Consider the following 14,702-nt stretch of genomic DNA (forward strand, 5'->3'; position numbering starts at 1 on the left):
GCAAACAGGAATTATTATTTTATTTTTTAAGATAAAAAGCACACATGTGGATGCTTACACACACATGCACATGTATACTTAACCAAAAACATCATACCCTAGTAACATTTAATTTTCCGACTGTAATTGACTACTTGGAGATACTAAAACCTTATCACAAATGATCCCTATTCCCCTACATTAAAAGCCCGTTAGTTCTCTGTCTCTGTTACCCGACCTTTGTTATTGGAGCTAAGGGTTTATTCCTGATTTGGTCAACCACTAGCTTGTCTGTATGATGTGGCAACTCTGGAGAACAGTCCATATCACATCATGATATAAAGAGTCTTATCTGGTCAATGCCAGCAACCTGTCACAAAAAGCTTAGTCAAATATCCATAAACTAAACCTTCAAGAGGTGCCAATTAGGAAATAAGCATATGAATTATTCAGAAGAAACATTCAAAACCAAAAATAATTTTTTAAAACTTCAAATTCTAAATAAATATAAATTTACAGTTGAATATTTTTTACTTTCCTGATTCAATGGTATTAATTTCTGTGTATAGCATACATTCAGAAAAGTTCCCAAAGTATTACTTATTTGGGATCTTTTGAAAAATAATTTATTTTTCAATTTTTTTCCCTATGACAAACCTTTTCCCAATTCTCCTTAAAGATATTAATATTTATAATTTATATTTCATTAAAAATACAAATGTCTATGTGAATTTGATCTTCTTTTAATATTCATATGGAATTTTCACCATTATACCTTCATGAACTAAGAGGACATATGCAAAATAACATAGCAGATGAGGTTAATTATGGAAAGAACGGTCTGTTAATAATATTATTTATGCTTGCAAAACAGTCATTTGTAATATATAAAACAAAATAGAAAGTTATCATATTTGAGGCAATAGCTATTGTTAGTAATAAAATATAACAACTGTCCCATATTAAAATACCTTTTGTCATGCTTTTAATCTTCCCCAAAGGGGATGGAACAGACACATAGGAGCCATCTAGAAATCAAATTATAGAGTTAAAGGTAGCAAACATTTTTTTCCATAAAAGCTAAACACTATGAAAAGTAGCACGTGACAAAAGAAATTTGCTAAGAACACCAAGTGAGACTATAACTTAACTCTAGGTTTTTCTCTAGATACTGAAACTGTACAGCAAGTGTTTATTTAGAGGGTACATAAAATGATTAAAAATAAAAATCCAAGGTCTAGCAGACTCCAGTGGATTTAATTTGTGTCTGCATATGAGTATTCTCTGTTCTGCCTTAATAGATTACTGAAATGGAAAATGACTGCTCTCAGCTTACCCAGGCCTTCCCAGTCATGCACCAGCCTCATAAACATCCAGTCCAGAGAATGTAAAACTTGGAGGAACTGCAGACTGGTGAGTCAGAAAGTAGCCTAAGTGGGGGCTTCTTTATTTTCAGCCTCACCCAGACATAAATCTTCTTAAAATAAAGCTGATCTGACATGCCTTCATCCCTAACCCCAGAATGTTGGTGATAGAAACACAGGTTTACCTTTAGGCACAATATTGCACTAACAATGAAAATTTAATAAGAAAGGGGGTACCTCCTCCAGGCTGAGAATATTCATTACAGGGCAATTCATCCTGAGGTCTCTTATAATGTTTCAGGAGTGTGACAATTGCATCATGTCCTTTATGAAAAGACAAAGAAGGACAAAGAGTCTTAATTCTTGTTTGATTTATTCAGCTCACCACCTGATCGAAAAGTAACCAAGGTAGCCTGAAACAAGATTAATCTTAAGAGGTAATACATTGCAATAGGAATTTAGTGCTTTCATTCATTCATTCAAACTCTACTACCATTTTGTAATGCATAACAGTATCGAATCACTAAGTTGTACACCTGAAACTAATATAATATTGTAAGTCAAGTACACTTCAATTAACAAAAAACAAGACTGATATATGTGATGTGCTATTTTAGGCACTATGTTGGGTATGGGGGATGCAATGAACAAGGCAACTATGGTCCTACCCTCAGGAAGTTTAGTGTAATTGAACAAATAATAAAAATGATGAGAATTGCTAAATGAGTACATATCAAGTGCTATGGGAGTATATAATAAGAGCACGATTAAAAGGGCGAAAAGCACATTTGGTAACCAGGAAGGAGAGATGTATTTGCTGTGATTGAGCATTACATTTGGCTGGCAACTGCAGTATAACAGGGCATTAAGATAATCTGCATAGGTTTTTGTGGCAGGAGACAGCTGGCTGCCTACCAATATTTGTAGCTCCCATTCACAGAGTGATTTTGTCACTGGGAATGGCTGCCCACCCAGGGACAACAACTCCGTATCCCCCTTGCAGCCAATTGTGGCCTTGCGACAAATTCCCATCAAGTAAATATGAGCAAAAGTGAAATCACTTCCAGGCCTGGACTGTAAGAAATAAGTGAGTCTTCTCTCCTCTCCCTATCTGCTGGCTGGATGCAGAGGGCTCTGAGGCCATACGGGAGGGGAGAAAGCCATCCACTGACCAGAAATACCCACCCTGGACTGTTACATGACTGAGAAATAAATTTCTATTACATAACACCACCAAAATTGGGGAGTTTGTTAATTGTACTAGGGACTTATAATTGTGAAAATGCTAAATAAAATATAAAAATAAAAATGCTAAATGCTCCTCTGAGTAGAAACAATTTTCAATAGAACTACACTTTGATACTATCTTATGCTTTAACTGAGAAAATAATCTACTGTAGCTAATTTATACAAGAAGAAAACAAAATCGACCTTAAAGACCCTGCCAAGAAACTTGTGAAATGCAACAGAACTCACTGTAAAAAGGGCAAAATTTAGAAACTGAAAAAGTATAAGTGCTTATCCACCATGAAGGGTTCAGAGTTAACACTGGTTTGAATACACCTAGCTAATGTATAGAGTATATGCTGTGAGTTGTGCCTGCTTATTAAATCCTCCCTTCAGAAAAGAATTAAAATTAATAGAGCATGCAGGATCATAAGATGAAATGACTAAGATGTTTATCAGCACTAAAAGCTTTTTCAAATGTAACATTCCAAGTCCAGATTCCTCAAGAAAAAAAAGCAAAAAAAGAATTGTGACTATGATTGTTAAAACTTGTAGCAAAACTTAAATCTATGGAGTTAACAACTAGTGTCCATTTTCTTATCATCCATAGCTTTCTATTCATGGCTGGCAGATCTACGATTTTCTCAAATCATAGACACAGGTTATGATGAAATAATGGGGAACCAGTCCCATCAATACTCTTTCTTTGGACTCTCATGTGCTCACAATCAGGGAAACCTCAAAACATGAAAGACATAAGCCAACAGGTAAATTTCTAAAGGAAGAGCCTACTAGTCAGAAGGAAAAGAGAATGAAAAGAGCCCCAAATGGGAGAAAGCATGACACGTTCAGAAAATGAAAGATGGCCAGTGTGGCTGGAGCATCGCAAGCAAGGATGAGTGGTACCAGGCTTGGCTGGAGAAGTCCGTGAGTGCACAACATGTGGGGTAGTGCGTCTCAAATGTTATCGTATGAGAATCACCTGGAGTGCACGTTAAACTACAGATTCCTGAGCCCTACTCTCAGATCCTGATTGAAAAGGCCAGTAGTGGGACCTGAGAGTTGCTGTTCTCACAAAGTCCCAGGTGATGCTGATCAGCAGTCCACACTTTGAAATTATTGATGTGGAGCTTTATAGCTTTATAGGTTAGGATAAGGAGTTTGTGTGTTAATGCAGATGAGATGGGGGACTACTAGAGGATTTTAATTAACTGAAGGACATGGTTTGTCTTTATTTTTCAAACATATCCTTGTTTACAGATTACAACTGATGATGCATCTTCATAAGGCTGTTGTAAAGACTAAGTGAGATTATATATGTAATATGCCTAACAGTTCTAACACATAAATATGCCTTTTGGATATTTTCACTGCTTTCTTGCTTCACTATTTTGCCTCAAGAATTGTAAATGAACTTGGAAACTCATTTTCGGAACTTCAGATAAATTTTCTAAATACCAATATATTCAATTTTTGTTGCTGCCATTGTTAATTACCACAAATCTAGCGGCCTAAACAATTCAACTTTGTTATCTTATAGTCCTGGAGGTCAGAGTTCGACACGGTTCTCACTGGGCTAAAATCAAGGTGTTGGCAGGGCTGCATTCCTCCTAGAGGAACATCAGTTTCCTTGCCTTTTCCAGCTTCTAGAGGCCACCAACATTTCTTGGCTTGTGGCCCCCTTTCTGTATCTTCAAAGCCATCAACAGCTGGCCTGAGTCCTTCTCACATCGTATCACTCTGGCTTCTGTTTCTGCTTCCATATTTAAAGACCCCTGTCATTACACTGGGCCCACCTGGAAAATCCAGGATATTCTCTCTCTCAAAGTCAGCTAGTCATCAGCCTTAATTCCATCTGCAATCCTAATTCCCTTTGCTATTTGCCATGTAAGGCAGCATACTCACAGGTTCCAGGGAATAGGACCCGGGCATCTTTGGGGGCCATTGCTCTGCCTACCACCTTTAGTTGTGATGAAAATCAAATCTCAGTGTGCTTTGTTTGCATGTTGGCGCAGCTTTTCTTTCTTCCCCATTGCTAATGGCCATTTGAGCCTAAGGATAAATTAGCACCACCACCAAGAATTTCCTCTGGAATTAAAACATCCCTTCATCTGTCCCCTTGTTAGATTCTTAGGTTCTAAGGTTTTATCTGCTCCTATCCACACTGTCTGCTCCTACTTTAACAGGACCTGTGGTGCTTTTGGAGTTTTTATTTTACTTAATTTGATCTTTAAGTGTTTGGGACCAGGAAAAACAAATCAGAAACAAGCTTTTTTTCCCCTTATTTCTGTTTTTCCTAGGACAGGCTCCTTTGGGGAAAGAAAACAACCCAAACCACAAGCATTTACCCAAGTACAACAAAGCTTAATTCACAGATCCCACCTCCTCACCTGTCCCAGCCCCTCTGCTGGACTGACTGTGGCTGACAGCCGAGAGGGCCTCCTGCTTTCCCTAGTGAAGCAGAAAGCCACATCTTGAATCCTGAAGGCCTGTGTGAGTCAGTGATCACACCCTTGATGTTACCCTTCATCTCAACAGCTCTCTTGGCTCCACTTGCTCTGAGCAGTTTTAATTTCCTGCCAGCGCAGTGGTACAATTTGCTGGCATTTTCTTTAGGATGCTTTTCATCAAGAGCCTAATGAGTGCCTGAGTTCTGGCTGGTGATAAGCATGAGGCTGCCAGGGAAATGCCAAGAGGCCCCGTTGGCTCTGGAAGGCATCTCCGCCTGATTTCCCACCTCCTGCTAACTGTGGGCTGAAGCACACATGTATGGGAAATTCTCCTCTGCTCTCACTGCACTGACAAACTACAAGTGTATGCAAAGAAACCTGAAAACCACTAGGACCCAGCTCCCTGATACTTGGCTATGAGGGGTTAAGCAGAAAAATGCCTTGATGGAACTCACTAAATGGACTTGTAAGCCAAACTCCTGATAATGGATATACCCAGATAACCAAGGCACACTAATGGAACATGTCCAGAGATAATCGAAGTCCCACTAATTAAATAAAATGTTTTCCCATATCTAAGAATGTACTATCTACATCCAAGTATTTTACCCAAATAGGAGGTTGCTATGATATTAGCCTAATGCAGTTAGAATAATGATTTGTACTTTCAGAGTATTATTCATTAGTGCCCCCAAGGGTTTTGGCAAATGGGACTCTCCTGCTGGCTTGAAGTGCCTTTCATTTCCTGCTCCCTACTCTTCCAGTCTCGTCTATATTCCCAAAATGCCACGCTTCCCCTTTCATTTGTCTTTTTCTTATGTTCCTTTACTCCTTACATTTGGAGTGATTTTCCCCACCCCACCCCCCAAACTTTCTGAATAGCTCTTTATTTTAAAACCTAGGTTGTTCTTTAAGGCTACAAGTCCATCCAAAGGGCTGTTACATGGAGAATTTAGTATCTACATCACGGGCATGTATACAACAGAGGATTCCTAATTATTCAAGAAGAAAAAGTACAAATTTTATTATTTCCCTATAAGGTTGTCTCTCAGTCTCCACCATTTCATCTTAGAAACAATGAATGCTGTTCATCGCTATGAGAAATTATTTTAAGAACATAGAAGAAAGCTTGCTACGAAAATCATTTTAAGAATTAGATCTGAAGATTAATGGTGAATGACACCAGTACTAAGACCTTTGTGATTCTGACACCCTGTGGGTCTGAGATTAAGTAGAAAACATGGAGATTTGATCTTAATTACGGAAGCCAAGAAATTCTTGTTGATCTTGTATGTACCACATGCCCAGGTCATCAAAAGAGCAGTCTGGGCTTTTTTTTTTTTTTTTTTTTTTATTTGCAGTATGTGGGCCTCTCACTGTTGTGGTCTCTCCCCTTGCGGAGCACAGGCTCCGGACGCACAGGCTCAGCGGCCATGGCTTACGGGCCCAGCCGCTCCGCAGCATGTGGGATCTTCCCGGACCGGGGCACGAACCTGTGTCCCCTGCATCGGCAGGCAGACTCTCAACCACTGCACCACCAGGGAAGCCCTGGGCCATTCTTTACATGTGCCTCAAAAAATAAAACTCTCACAGCAATGATATTGAAGAGACTTTGCTCAATATTTTACTATCCCCCTTTCCCATCATGTTAAAAATGCACTTTCCAGAAACATTGAAAAGTGAGATCAGAGGATGGCCCCTGATGTTTGCACTTCTATGGCTCATTTTCCTCCTGACAGTACAGGTCCCATTCACTGACAATTAAATCAGAGGCAACAAATATTCCAGACTTGCTACATCTTCTCATGACTTAAATCTGAAAGATACTTTACTTTGATATCACAAGAAAGAGAACACACCCCCTGCTTCCTCCATGATTCTTATCCCTTAATCACCAGGCCCAGACAAGAATGTCACCAGTCCTCCTTCATCTTGAGATAAAATCCACAAGGATGAATGCTTTTGCCAAAAGGACATTATATACAAACCAAGCCATTTAACATTCCTCTTTCCTCTTTTTCTCCCTTCCCATTTTGCCTTTATTTTCCCTTCCCTTTCCTTCCACAAATATTTATTGAGTGCCCATGAGAGACTAGCTCAAACAACATCTTCCAGGGGAAGCCCTCTGTGACTTTTCCATTTTAGTGTCCTTGAACTTTTTACTTACCATCTTTGTACTTTTTCCTTTACTTTTTACTTAGCAACTTTTTACTTACTTTTTATTTTATTCATAGCTCTTATTATTATCTGATAGTTTCCATTTGTTATCTTGCTCGTGACCTGTGTTTTCTGTTAGAAATGCAAACTTTTTAAGCGCAGGGGGATATTGTCTGTTTCACTCACTGTTTTACCTCGGTTCCTAGTATACTGTCTAGAATATATTAAGTTTATAACACTCTTTTTGAATGAACGAATGAATGGTACAAAGTACGAGAGTGTAATGTTGAAACAGAAATGCTCTTTACTGTTGTAATGAATGTTATATAGTAGAAAAGAAAAAATATATATAAATGTTTACTCAAAATTGTATTTAGCCAAGCTTTAGGAAGGAAAGGTAGAGGATGCTGTGAATGTGCATAACGATGCTATTTTACAATAGGCTGGAGGGGTCAGGGAAGAGTTCCTTGAGGAACTGTCTTTTAAGCTGAACTTGAAAGATAAGCATGAGTTGATTAAGCAAAAAAGGAAAATAAAAGAATTCTAGCCAGAGTAAAAAATTTTGCAGTTCCAATGAATAGAAAGAGGAGCTGTATTTAGAATATTCTTTAAAATCTTCTGCCTATTAATTTGAGTATTAGGATTGTTCAGTTAATAAAAAACCTATGATATTTCAAAAATCCCTACAGAGAAAACAGAATAGCGGTAATTAGTATTCTTGAAAAGATCAACTATATTATGACTGATCAGATGCCATTTAGTGAGACATGGAATAGAATGTTATGACTGAAATATCTGCTCATTCTCTATTTCACTTCAACAAATGTGTATTGAGCAGCTATTAGGAATCAGCCATTGAACTAAGTTTTTGGAAGATCAAGATTAACAGCCCAAATGTTTGTTCTCAAAAAGTTTAGGGGGAGAGTGTTTCAACATGAGATAGAAATGTGCGTATGGCACAATAAAACATCAAGAAAGGATGTGTGTATTAGGCTGGAATGTCAGGGGAGACTTTCTGGAAGAGAGGATCCATAAACTGAGTCTTGAAGGTTAAATACAATTAAGAAATTTAAGAAGTGAAGTCAGGTAGGCAGGGTGGGAGGGTGTAGAGAAAGAGAGGACTGCTTGAGAAAAGGCTTGGAAGCATGGAATAACATGATATGCATAGAGGAGCGAGTAGTTTTGCATAACTACCATGTAAACAGATGCTGGCTTAACAGGGTTGTTGTGTAGATTTGATGGGATAATGTGATGTAGAATGTGCTTGGCACAGAGTGAAACCCTAGTGAATGGTAGGGATCTAGTGAATGTGATGACGACTGCAGCATGTGGGGTCACTCATGTGCCAGGAGGGACTGGATATGAGGTTTGAGAGGTAAGAAGGGCACAGGTATGCCATGATAATAAACTGAGACTTTTTTTTCCTAAGGTGATAGTGTGTCAGTGAAGGATTTTAAGCTGGGAATGATATGGTCCTATTTACAGCTTGGATACATCTTTCAGACTACAGTTAGAAAATGGAATCAAAAGATGCCAAAGACAAAAAATAAGTAGTTATGAGACTATTAAAATGGATCAGGAGAAGGAGGATAAGGTTATGGATTAAAACAGTGACAATAAAAAAAAAGGATGGATTCAAAATGTAAGTATGAAGTAAAATAAAAAGACTTTTTGATTGAATGGATATGGGGGAATGGAGGTTGAGAGAGAAAAAGTAGTCAAGCGTCAATCCAGATTTTTGACTCAGGTGCTAAGTGAACGGCAATGCCGTTAAATGACATAATGAATAAGGGATATGGTAGAAGAACCCGACTGATGAGGACAAAAAAGATATTAAGTTCAACTTTGGACTTGTTGAGTTTTAATTGCTCCTCAGGTATCCAAGTAAAGGGATCCAGCACGTCAGATGGTGTGATGTTTTGAAAACATGGCCACAGAATCTTTGATACTTCTCCATGACTGAGGAGGAAAACCCTGCTGTAGTAAAGAGACTTGCAAATTTGTACTAAAATTTTAAAATATTATGTTATATATTTGCATGCAACTATACATATTAGAACAATGATTTTAAATTGCTTAATATTTTGATTAGTGATTTTCAAAACCTCTTTGATCTTGCTGTAGTCCTTAAATTTTAAGTTTTAAATGAATGGTGTTACTTAAGTCATAAACAAGAAATATATATACAACCAAATAACACAAGCTTTTATATATTCCAGGTTTGTCTAGTGGTGTTTGGCAGGGATAAAATGCTTCATTAGGAGGTTTAAAGAAAATGACCATTATCCTAATATGTCAATGTCATATTTCTTACTGGACACTAAAGCATGTTGTAAATGAGGAAAGACTGTAAGATTTGGAAGCTTTGGGGAGCATGATTGTATCTCTGCTATCCACTTAATAACAACAGATACCACTATTTTTATTGAGAATCTGTGATCCAGACATTTACGTCTTATCGCTAACCCTCAGCAGAATTCTTAAAGTGGTTATTAATTTACTCATTTTAAATTTGAAGATTAAGCCTCAGTTAAATAACTTGCCCAAGGTCATTAAGTAATAAGTATGGGATTTGGACTTAGATCTATCTGATTCTGAGTGAGGTGGTAAGCAGTTGAACTGTACAATGAGACAGACCTCTGTTTGGTATCAGCTCTCCACCTAAGAGCTGTGTGGTTCGAGCTAGTGTGACAACACCTCCAAGTCTCAAACATTTTATCTGTAATACAAAGGTAATACCAATTTAAAGGGTTATTTTGATAATTAAATTATATACATATTATGTATGCATATGTAATAAGTGATTAATTACTGTAAGTTCTCTTCTGCTGTTTGTATTAATGTTTGTAGCTTCTTACACAGTTATGTCTCAAAATTTTTGTGTTATCCCCCATAAGAGTAAAAGTTCTTCCTATTCTAATGAGAGTTGGTATTATTTTATTTATTTATTTTTTAAAAGAGTTAACTAAACATGTAGAAAGGTAACCAGTAGACACAAAATTGCACATAGAGTTTAAAATGCCATCTAAATCTTTTGTTTATTCCTTCCTCTATCCCAACCCAATCCACCCTAGCACACTAAACTATGTTCATTAAACTAAGTAAACTCCAAAGAGGTAAGAATTCAATATAGAAGAAGTTTGGGAGTTTATAATCCATGGATGAAGAGTTATCAAAATATTTAAGGACGCCACCTCTTCTTCCTTCTACTCCTCCCTCACCCTTATCTCTTAGTTATTTTTTACTGGCTGAAAGCTGTAGAAACTCACAACTGTAAGACTTCATTACTTTTAGAGAATACACTATGGTACATTTACTATAAATAATTCACACCACACTACACTTGTCAAAAGGAATGAACAAAGTATATATCATGGTACAGGAACCTTGATTTTTATTGTTTTTGCTCACTTACTCACTAATTCTCCAACTGCAGCTCCCTGTCGCTGTGAATTAGAGTAGTTCTGCTGTATACAAATATTGTATTCTGGGTAATTAGATATTGGGATAGGAGCCTCTGTAAATTACTTTAACTGGTGTCAGTACTGAAGCAAATAAGTTTTAGTTCTGTTTCTAGTTTGGGTTATTTTCTGACCCTAAACAGCCTGACATAAAGGAGTGCTTTTCTTTGTCAAAGGCAGCCTTTTCAAATCTAACTGCCAGACACACTATTGAGCTATGTGCTCAATTCTAATTGGCTGAGATCTTTTCAATTCAGCAGTTTCATCTTTAATGCAATGGATGTAAGATTATGTGTAGGTCTTTTCAATGGGTTTTCCCTACTGGTGATTAGGGCAGAGGATTTGAACATAAGCAGGCTGCTGGCTATTTCTTCTGGCTAATTTAAATTGATTCATAGAAGTCCTTTGTACCCAAGGGAAAGAGCAGAACAAATCCAAGTGAGTGAGACAGCTATGGCTACTCTCAGATGGAACGGTAGAAAAGAAGAGGGAGGACAGACTGGGGAGAGGAAACATTCTAAGTATTATAAAATTGGAGCTCTGAGCAATCTGGCAGTGAAATATTGAAACTTAAACCAGTAGGCTTCTGGTTACTGGTTAGAACCAAGGTCACCAGGAAAATTATTTCTAAGATTGATTTTGATATCTTTAGGTTAAAAGGGCTAAGTAAATGGAAAATATTTTTCATACCTGATCCCACAGGGAGTCATAGTGAGTAAACTCTTTGCTAAAAATATTCCAAAAGATAGTAGATAATTCTTTTCAGAACTCCAAAGCACCTCTGAATGTGCTATAACAGAATAGCAGAGAGGGTCAGCTAAAAATTTTGTTTGGGACAGATGAAAAATTTGCCTTCTAACCATTCAGAGATGAGTGCTGTTGAGAAAGCCTCCTAGTTCTATCTTAAGAGGGTAGACTAAGATGAGCTATTCAAACTGGGCACATTCAAAAGTATTCCTTTTTAAATAGACAGACCCTGGTTATGAAGTCTCTTCTGAGTTTTCTAAGGACTGGATAGGGTACAGGGCAAGCCATGATGGGGCCACTTTTACATCATCTCTATTCCACAAAGAAAGAACTCCAAGTGAAGTTTTAGTGCTTTTTCAACTCCATCTCCAAGTTGCTCAAGAAAATCCTTGGTACGCCATATCAATTAATTTGGTGACTCCCGCTCTGAAGGAGAAAGCAAAGCCAAAGAAAACAGGGACAGCGCACTGCTGACAATATTTTAACAAGGCCATTTCAATCTTCCCTGAACACATGAAAACAATGCAACGTTTCTCTAGCAAGAGAAAATAGCAACAAATTTATTTTGTTGGTTTAACTTGCTCTGCCCTAGAACATATGCAAAACATCCATCTGTCTCCTGAGTAGTAACATTCAATTTGTTAAAATTCATAGTAATAATGAAATGCAACACTGATGCCTGGCACATTAGTTGAACAAATAAGGGTGACAAGTATGGCATATATTGCAGAGACCAGTGGGTAAGTCCTCTAAGCTAAAGGATTTTTATTGTTGTCATTTGGTAGGAAATCTTAGGAGCTTACACAATGATTCACTGTTTTATAAAGTGTGGAATTCCACAAAAAATAAAAGTAAAGCCAGTTTTCAACCATTACTCTCAATCAAGTAAAAACAAACAAAGCCAAACCCTGTGAAGAGATAAGCTGCAGCAGCTACTTCGGAGCTGTCTTCCGGAAGACTAATGACTTGTAAACAGTCTTTCTCTGAAACTCAAATTTATTGAGAGACACTGTCTGAGAATCATTGGAATAAATGCAACATAACTAGAACTTAGTAAGCCCTCTCGAGGCTTCAGAATATGTAAGATTTTCCAACTGATATGCAAATATACAATTACCTGGACTTTCTTTTACACAAAGTAGAAGGCAGTTATACCTAACAGAAATGTATATAGTTATTCATCAAAAGACACGTACATGACATGTACACGTATAACAACATGTTCCTAATAGTCCCCAATTGAAAATTATCCAAATGCTCTGAAAAAGCAGAATGAATGAATTGTGATATAATTAAAAACATAATACCATACAAGAATGAACAGTCTAGAGCTACCTGCAACAATATGGATGAATCTCACAAACTGTTGGTCAAAAGAGGCCAGACATAAAGATGTATATAGCATAGCATTTCACTTATATTAAGTACAGAAAGAGGTAAAGCTAGTCTATGCCTCGAAAAGGCAGGGGTACCCTCTTTGGGGAGTGAGTGGAAGACAATGTAAGTAGGGCTTCTGGGTGCTGACCATGTTCAGTTTCTTCATCTGGACGCTGAGTGAGTTCAGTTTGTGAAAATTCATTGAGCTATAATGTGCAAGTACACGTGTGCGCATGCGCGTGTGTGTTTATACAATACTCAAGTAAAAAGTAAAAAACATAACAGGCCTATATCTTAACTCATTCCTTGCTGTTCCATGTCTGTTCACTTGTCTATAGTAAAGTAACTCCTATATCATTTCCTCACTAGCAGTCTTCAGACCTATGTTTTTCTTTCTCCTTGTCTATAGCTCTCTAATAGCTATATCAGAAATGTCTAATACCTATATCAGCTATGTCAGAAAACAAACCTGACACCTTGATCTTGGACTTCCAGCCTCTAGAATTGTGAGAAAATAAATTTCTGGTGTTCAAGCCACCCAGTCTGTGGTATTAGAGAGCTATAGAGAGCTCTATAGCTCTCCTTGTCTAATAGCTCTCTATTTCTATCCATCAAACTTCATCTCTCTGTTCATTAATGGACCTCTACCTATTTCAAGGTAGAAAACCTTTTAGATCCTCTTGGTAGCCTAAGAACTCTTCCAGTTTAGTAATTGCTCTTTTTAAGTACGGTTTTCTAAGATTCTAACATTTAAAAAGATAAGAATACTTCTTTACATACTTTAAACATCCTAATAAGACAATGCAGGCATCAAAGTCTGATATATTTTACAGTATTTAGTTGTAACTCTGATTTCAGTACTGTTCCATGTCACCTGAAAATTTACACTCTGTTGGAGTTTATGCATTTATGTAGAGCTCTCTTAAGAGGTATAGTATATTGTAATAACAATGACAAAGATGCTATTTGACCTTCTAATTGTGTCTAGTTTCCTCTCCTTTAAAATGAAAAATTCACTATTAATAATCTTTATTTCTGGACTACTACTATTACCACTCTTATTATTACTGAAATGCCAATTATTAGGTATTTATTTTGTGCCAGCCACATTTATAAGCAATTTGCACATATTATCTAATTTAATCTTTACAATCTTATGAAGTTGTTATTGTCCTCATTTTTCAGATGAAAAACTAAAGCTTAGCAAGAATAAATAACTTGCTCAAGATCAAGCAACATGGTTTGATTTAAAACCAGGTGTTCTGCCCAAGCTTTCACCTCTTTGAGCTCAAATAAGTTTATACTTAAGCACTAAACATTGGTTGCCTTACTTTTTCTAGTGCAGGCATTGTTAGCAGGGTTAGATGTGACAAATACTCCCTTTCTTTCTTTGCATTAATTTCATTTTTAATAATTTGAATCCACATCAAAATTCTCCTATATAAGAGGTAAAGACTAGTTCTGCATCTACTCTAAGAAAGTAGCTATCATTACCTATCACAATTTTGTTTCTCCAGTATCTAGAAATGTGATATCTCCTTCTCCCTTCAAAATGCCAATACCAAGAATGCCTTCAGCTCATCTGCAGCCCAGGAGTTGCTTTCCCTATTGTACTCTTTGATCCAAGTCTCCAACGATTCAAATACAATCTCCAGAGGAAATGGGAGTATACAAGTCATGCAAGCAAAAGAATTATTGATGCATTGGCATAATCTGTGCACAGAGTTCAATGTTATCACTATAGAGATGCAATGGTGAAAAGTATACCTTTTTCATAAGCCCACATTAAACATGTCTGCTCATCTTTTTCGCCACTAGACCTGCTTGGATCACAAGCTACCAGATTCATATCAGCTCCGTTATCCAGTAAGAACTGAACCAGGTGAATGTGACCATGGTAGCAAGCAGAGTGCAATCCTATGATAGAATAAGAATGAAAG

The 14,702-nt window shown here is 37.2% G+C and overlaps 1 protein-coding gene across 1 annotated transcript in view; it reads right to left on the reverse strand.

Moving 5' to 3' along the window:
- The window catches only part of TNNI3K (TNNI3 interacting kinase), a 297,506-nt gene that overhangs the window by 171,754 nt on the left and 111,050 nt on the right, over positions 1–14,702 (reverse strand). The window contains exons 13-15 of the mRNA XM_060304278.1: positions 14,530–14,679; positions 1,581–1,667; positions 951–1,007 (exon numbers count right to left, since the gene is read on the reverse strand). Of these exons, the coding sequence (XP_060160261.1) occupies positions 951–1,007; positions 1,581–1,667; positions 14,530–14,679 (294 nt within the window). The remainder of the gene's footprint in view (positions 1–950; positions 1,008–1,580; positions 1,668–14,529; positions 14,680–14,702) is intronic.

Source organism: Globicephala melas, chromosome 1, assembly GCF_963455315.2.
Source record: "Globicephala melas chromosome 1, mGloMel1.2, whole genome shotgun sequence".
NCBI lineage: Eukaryota > Metazoa > Chordata > Mammalia > Artiodactyla > Delphinidae > Globicephala > Globicephala melas.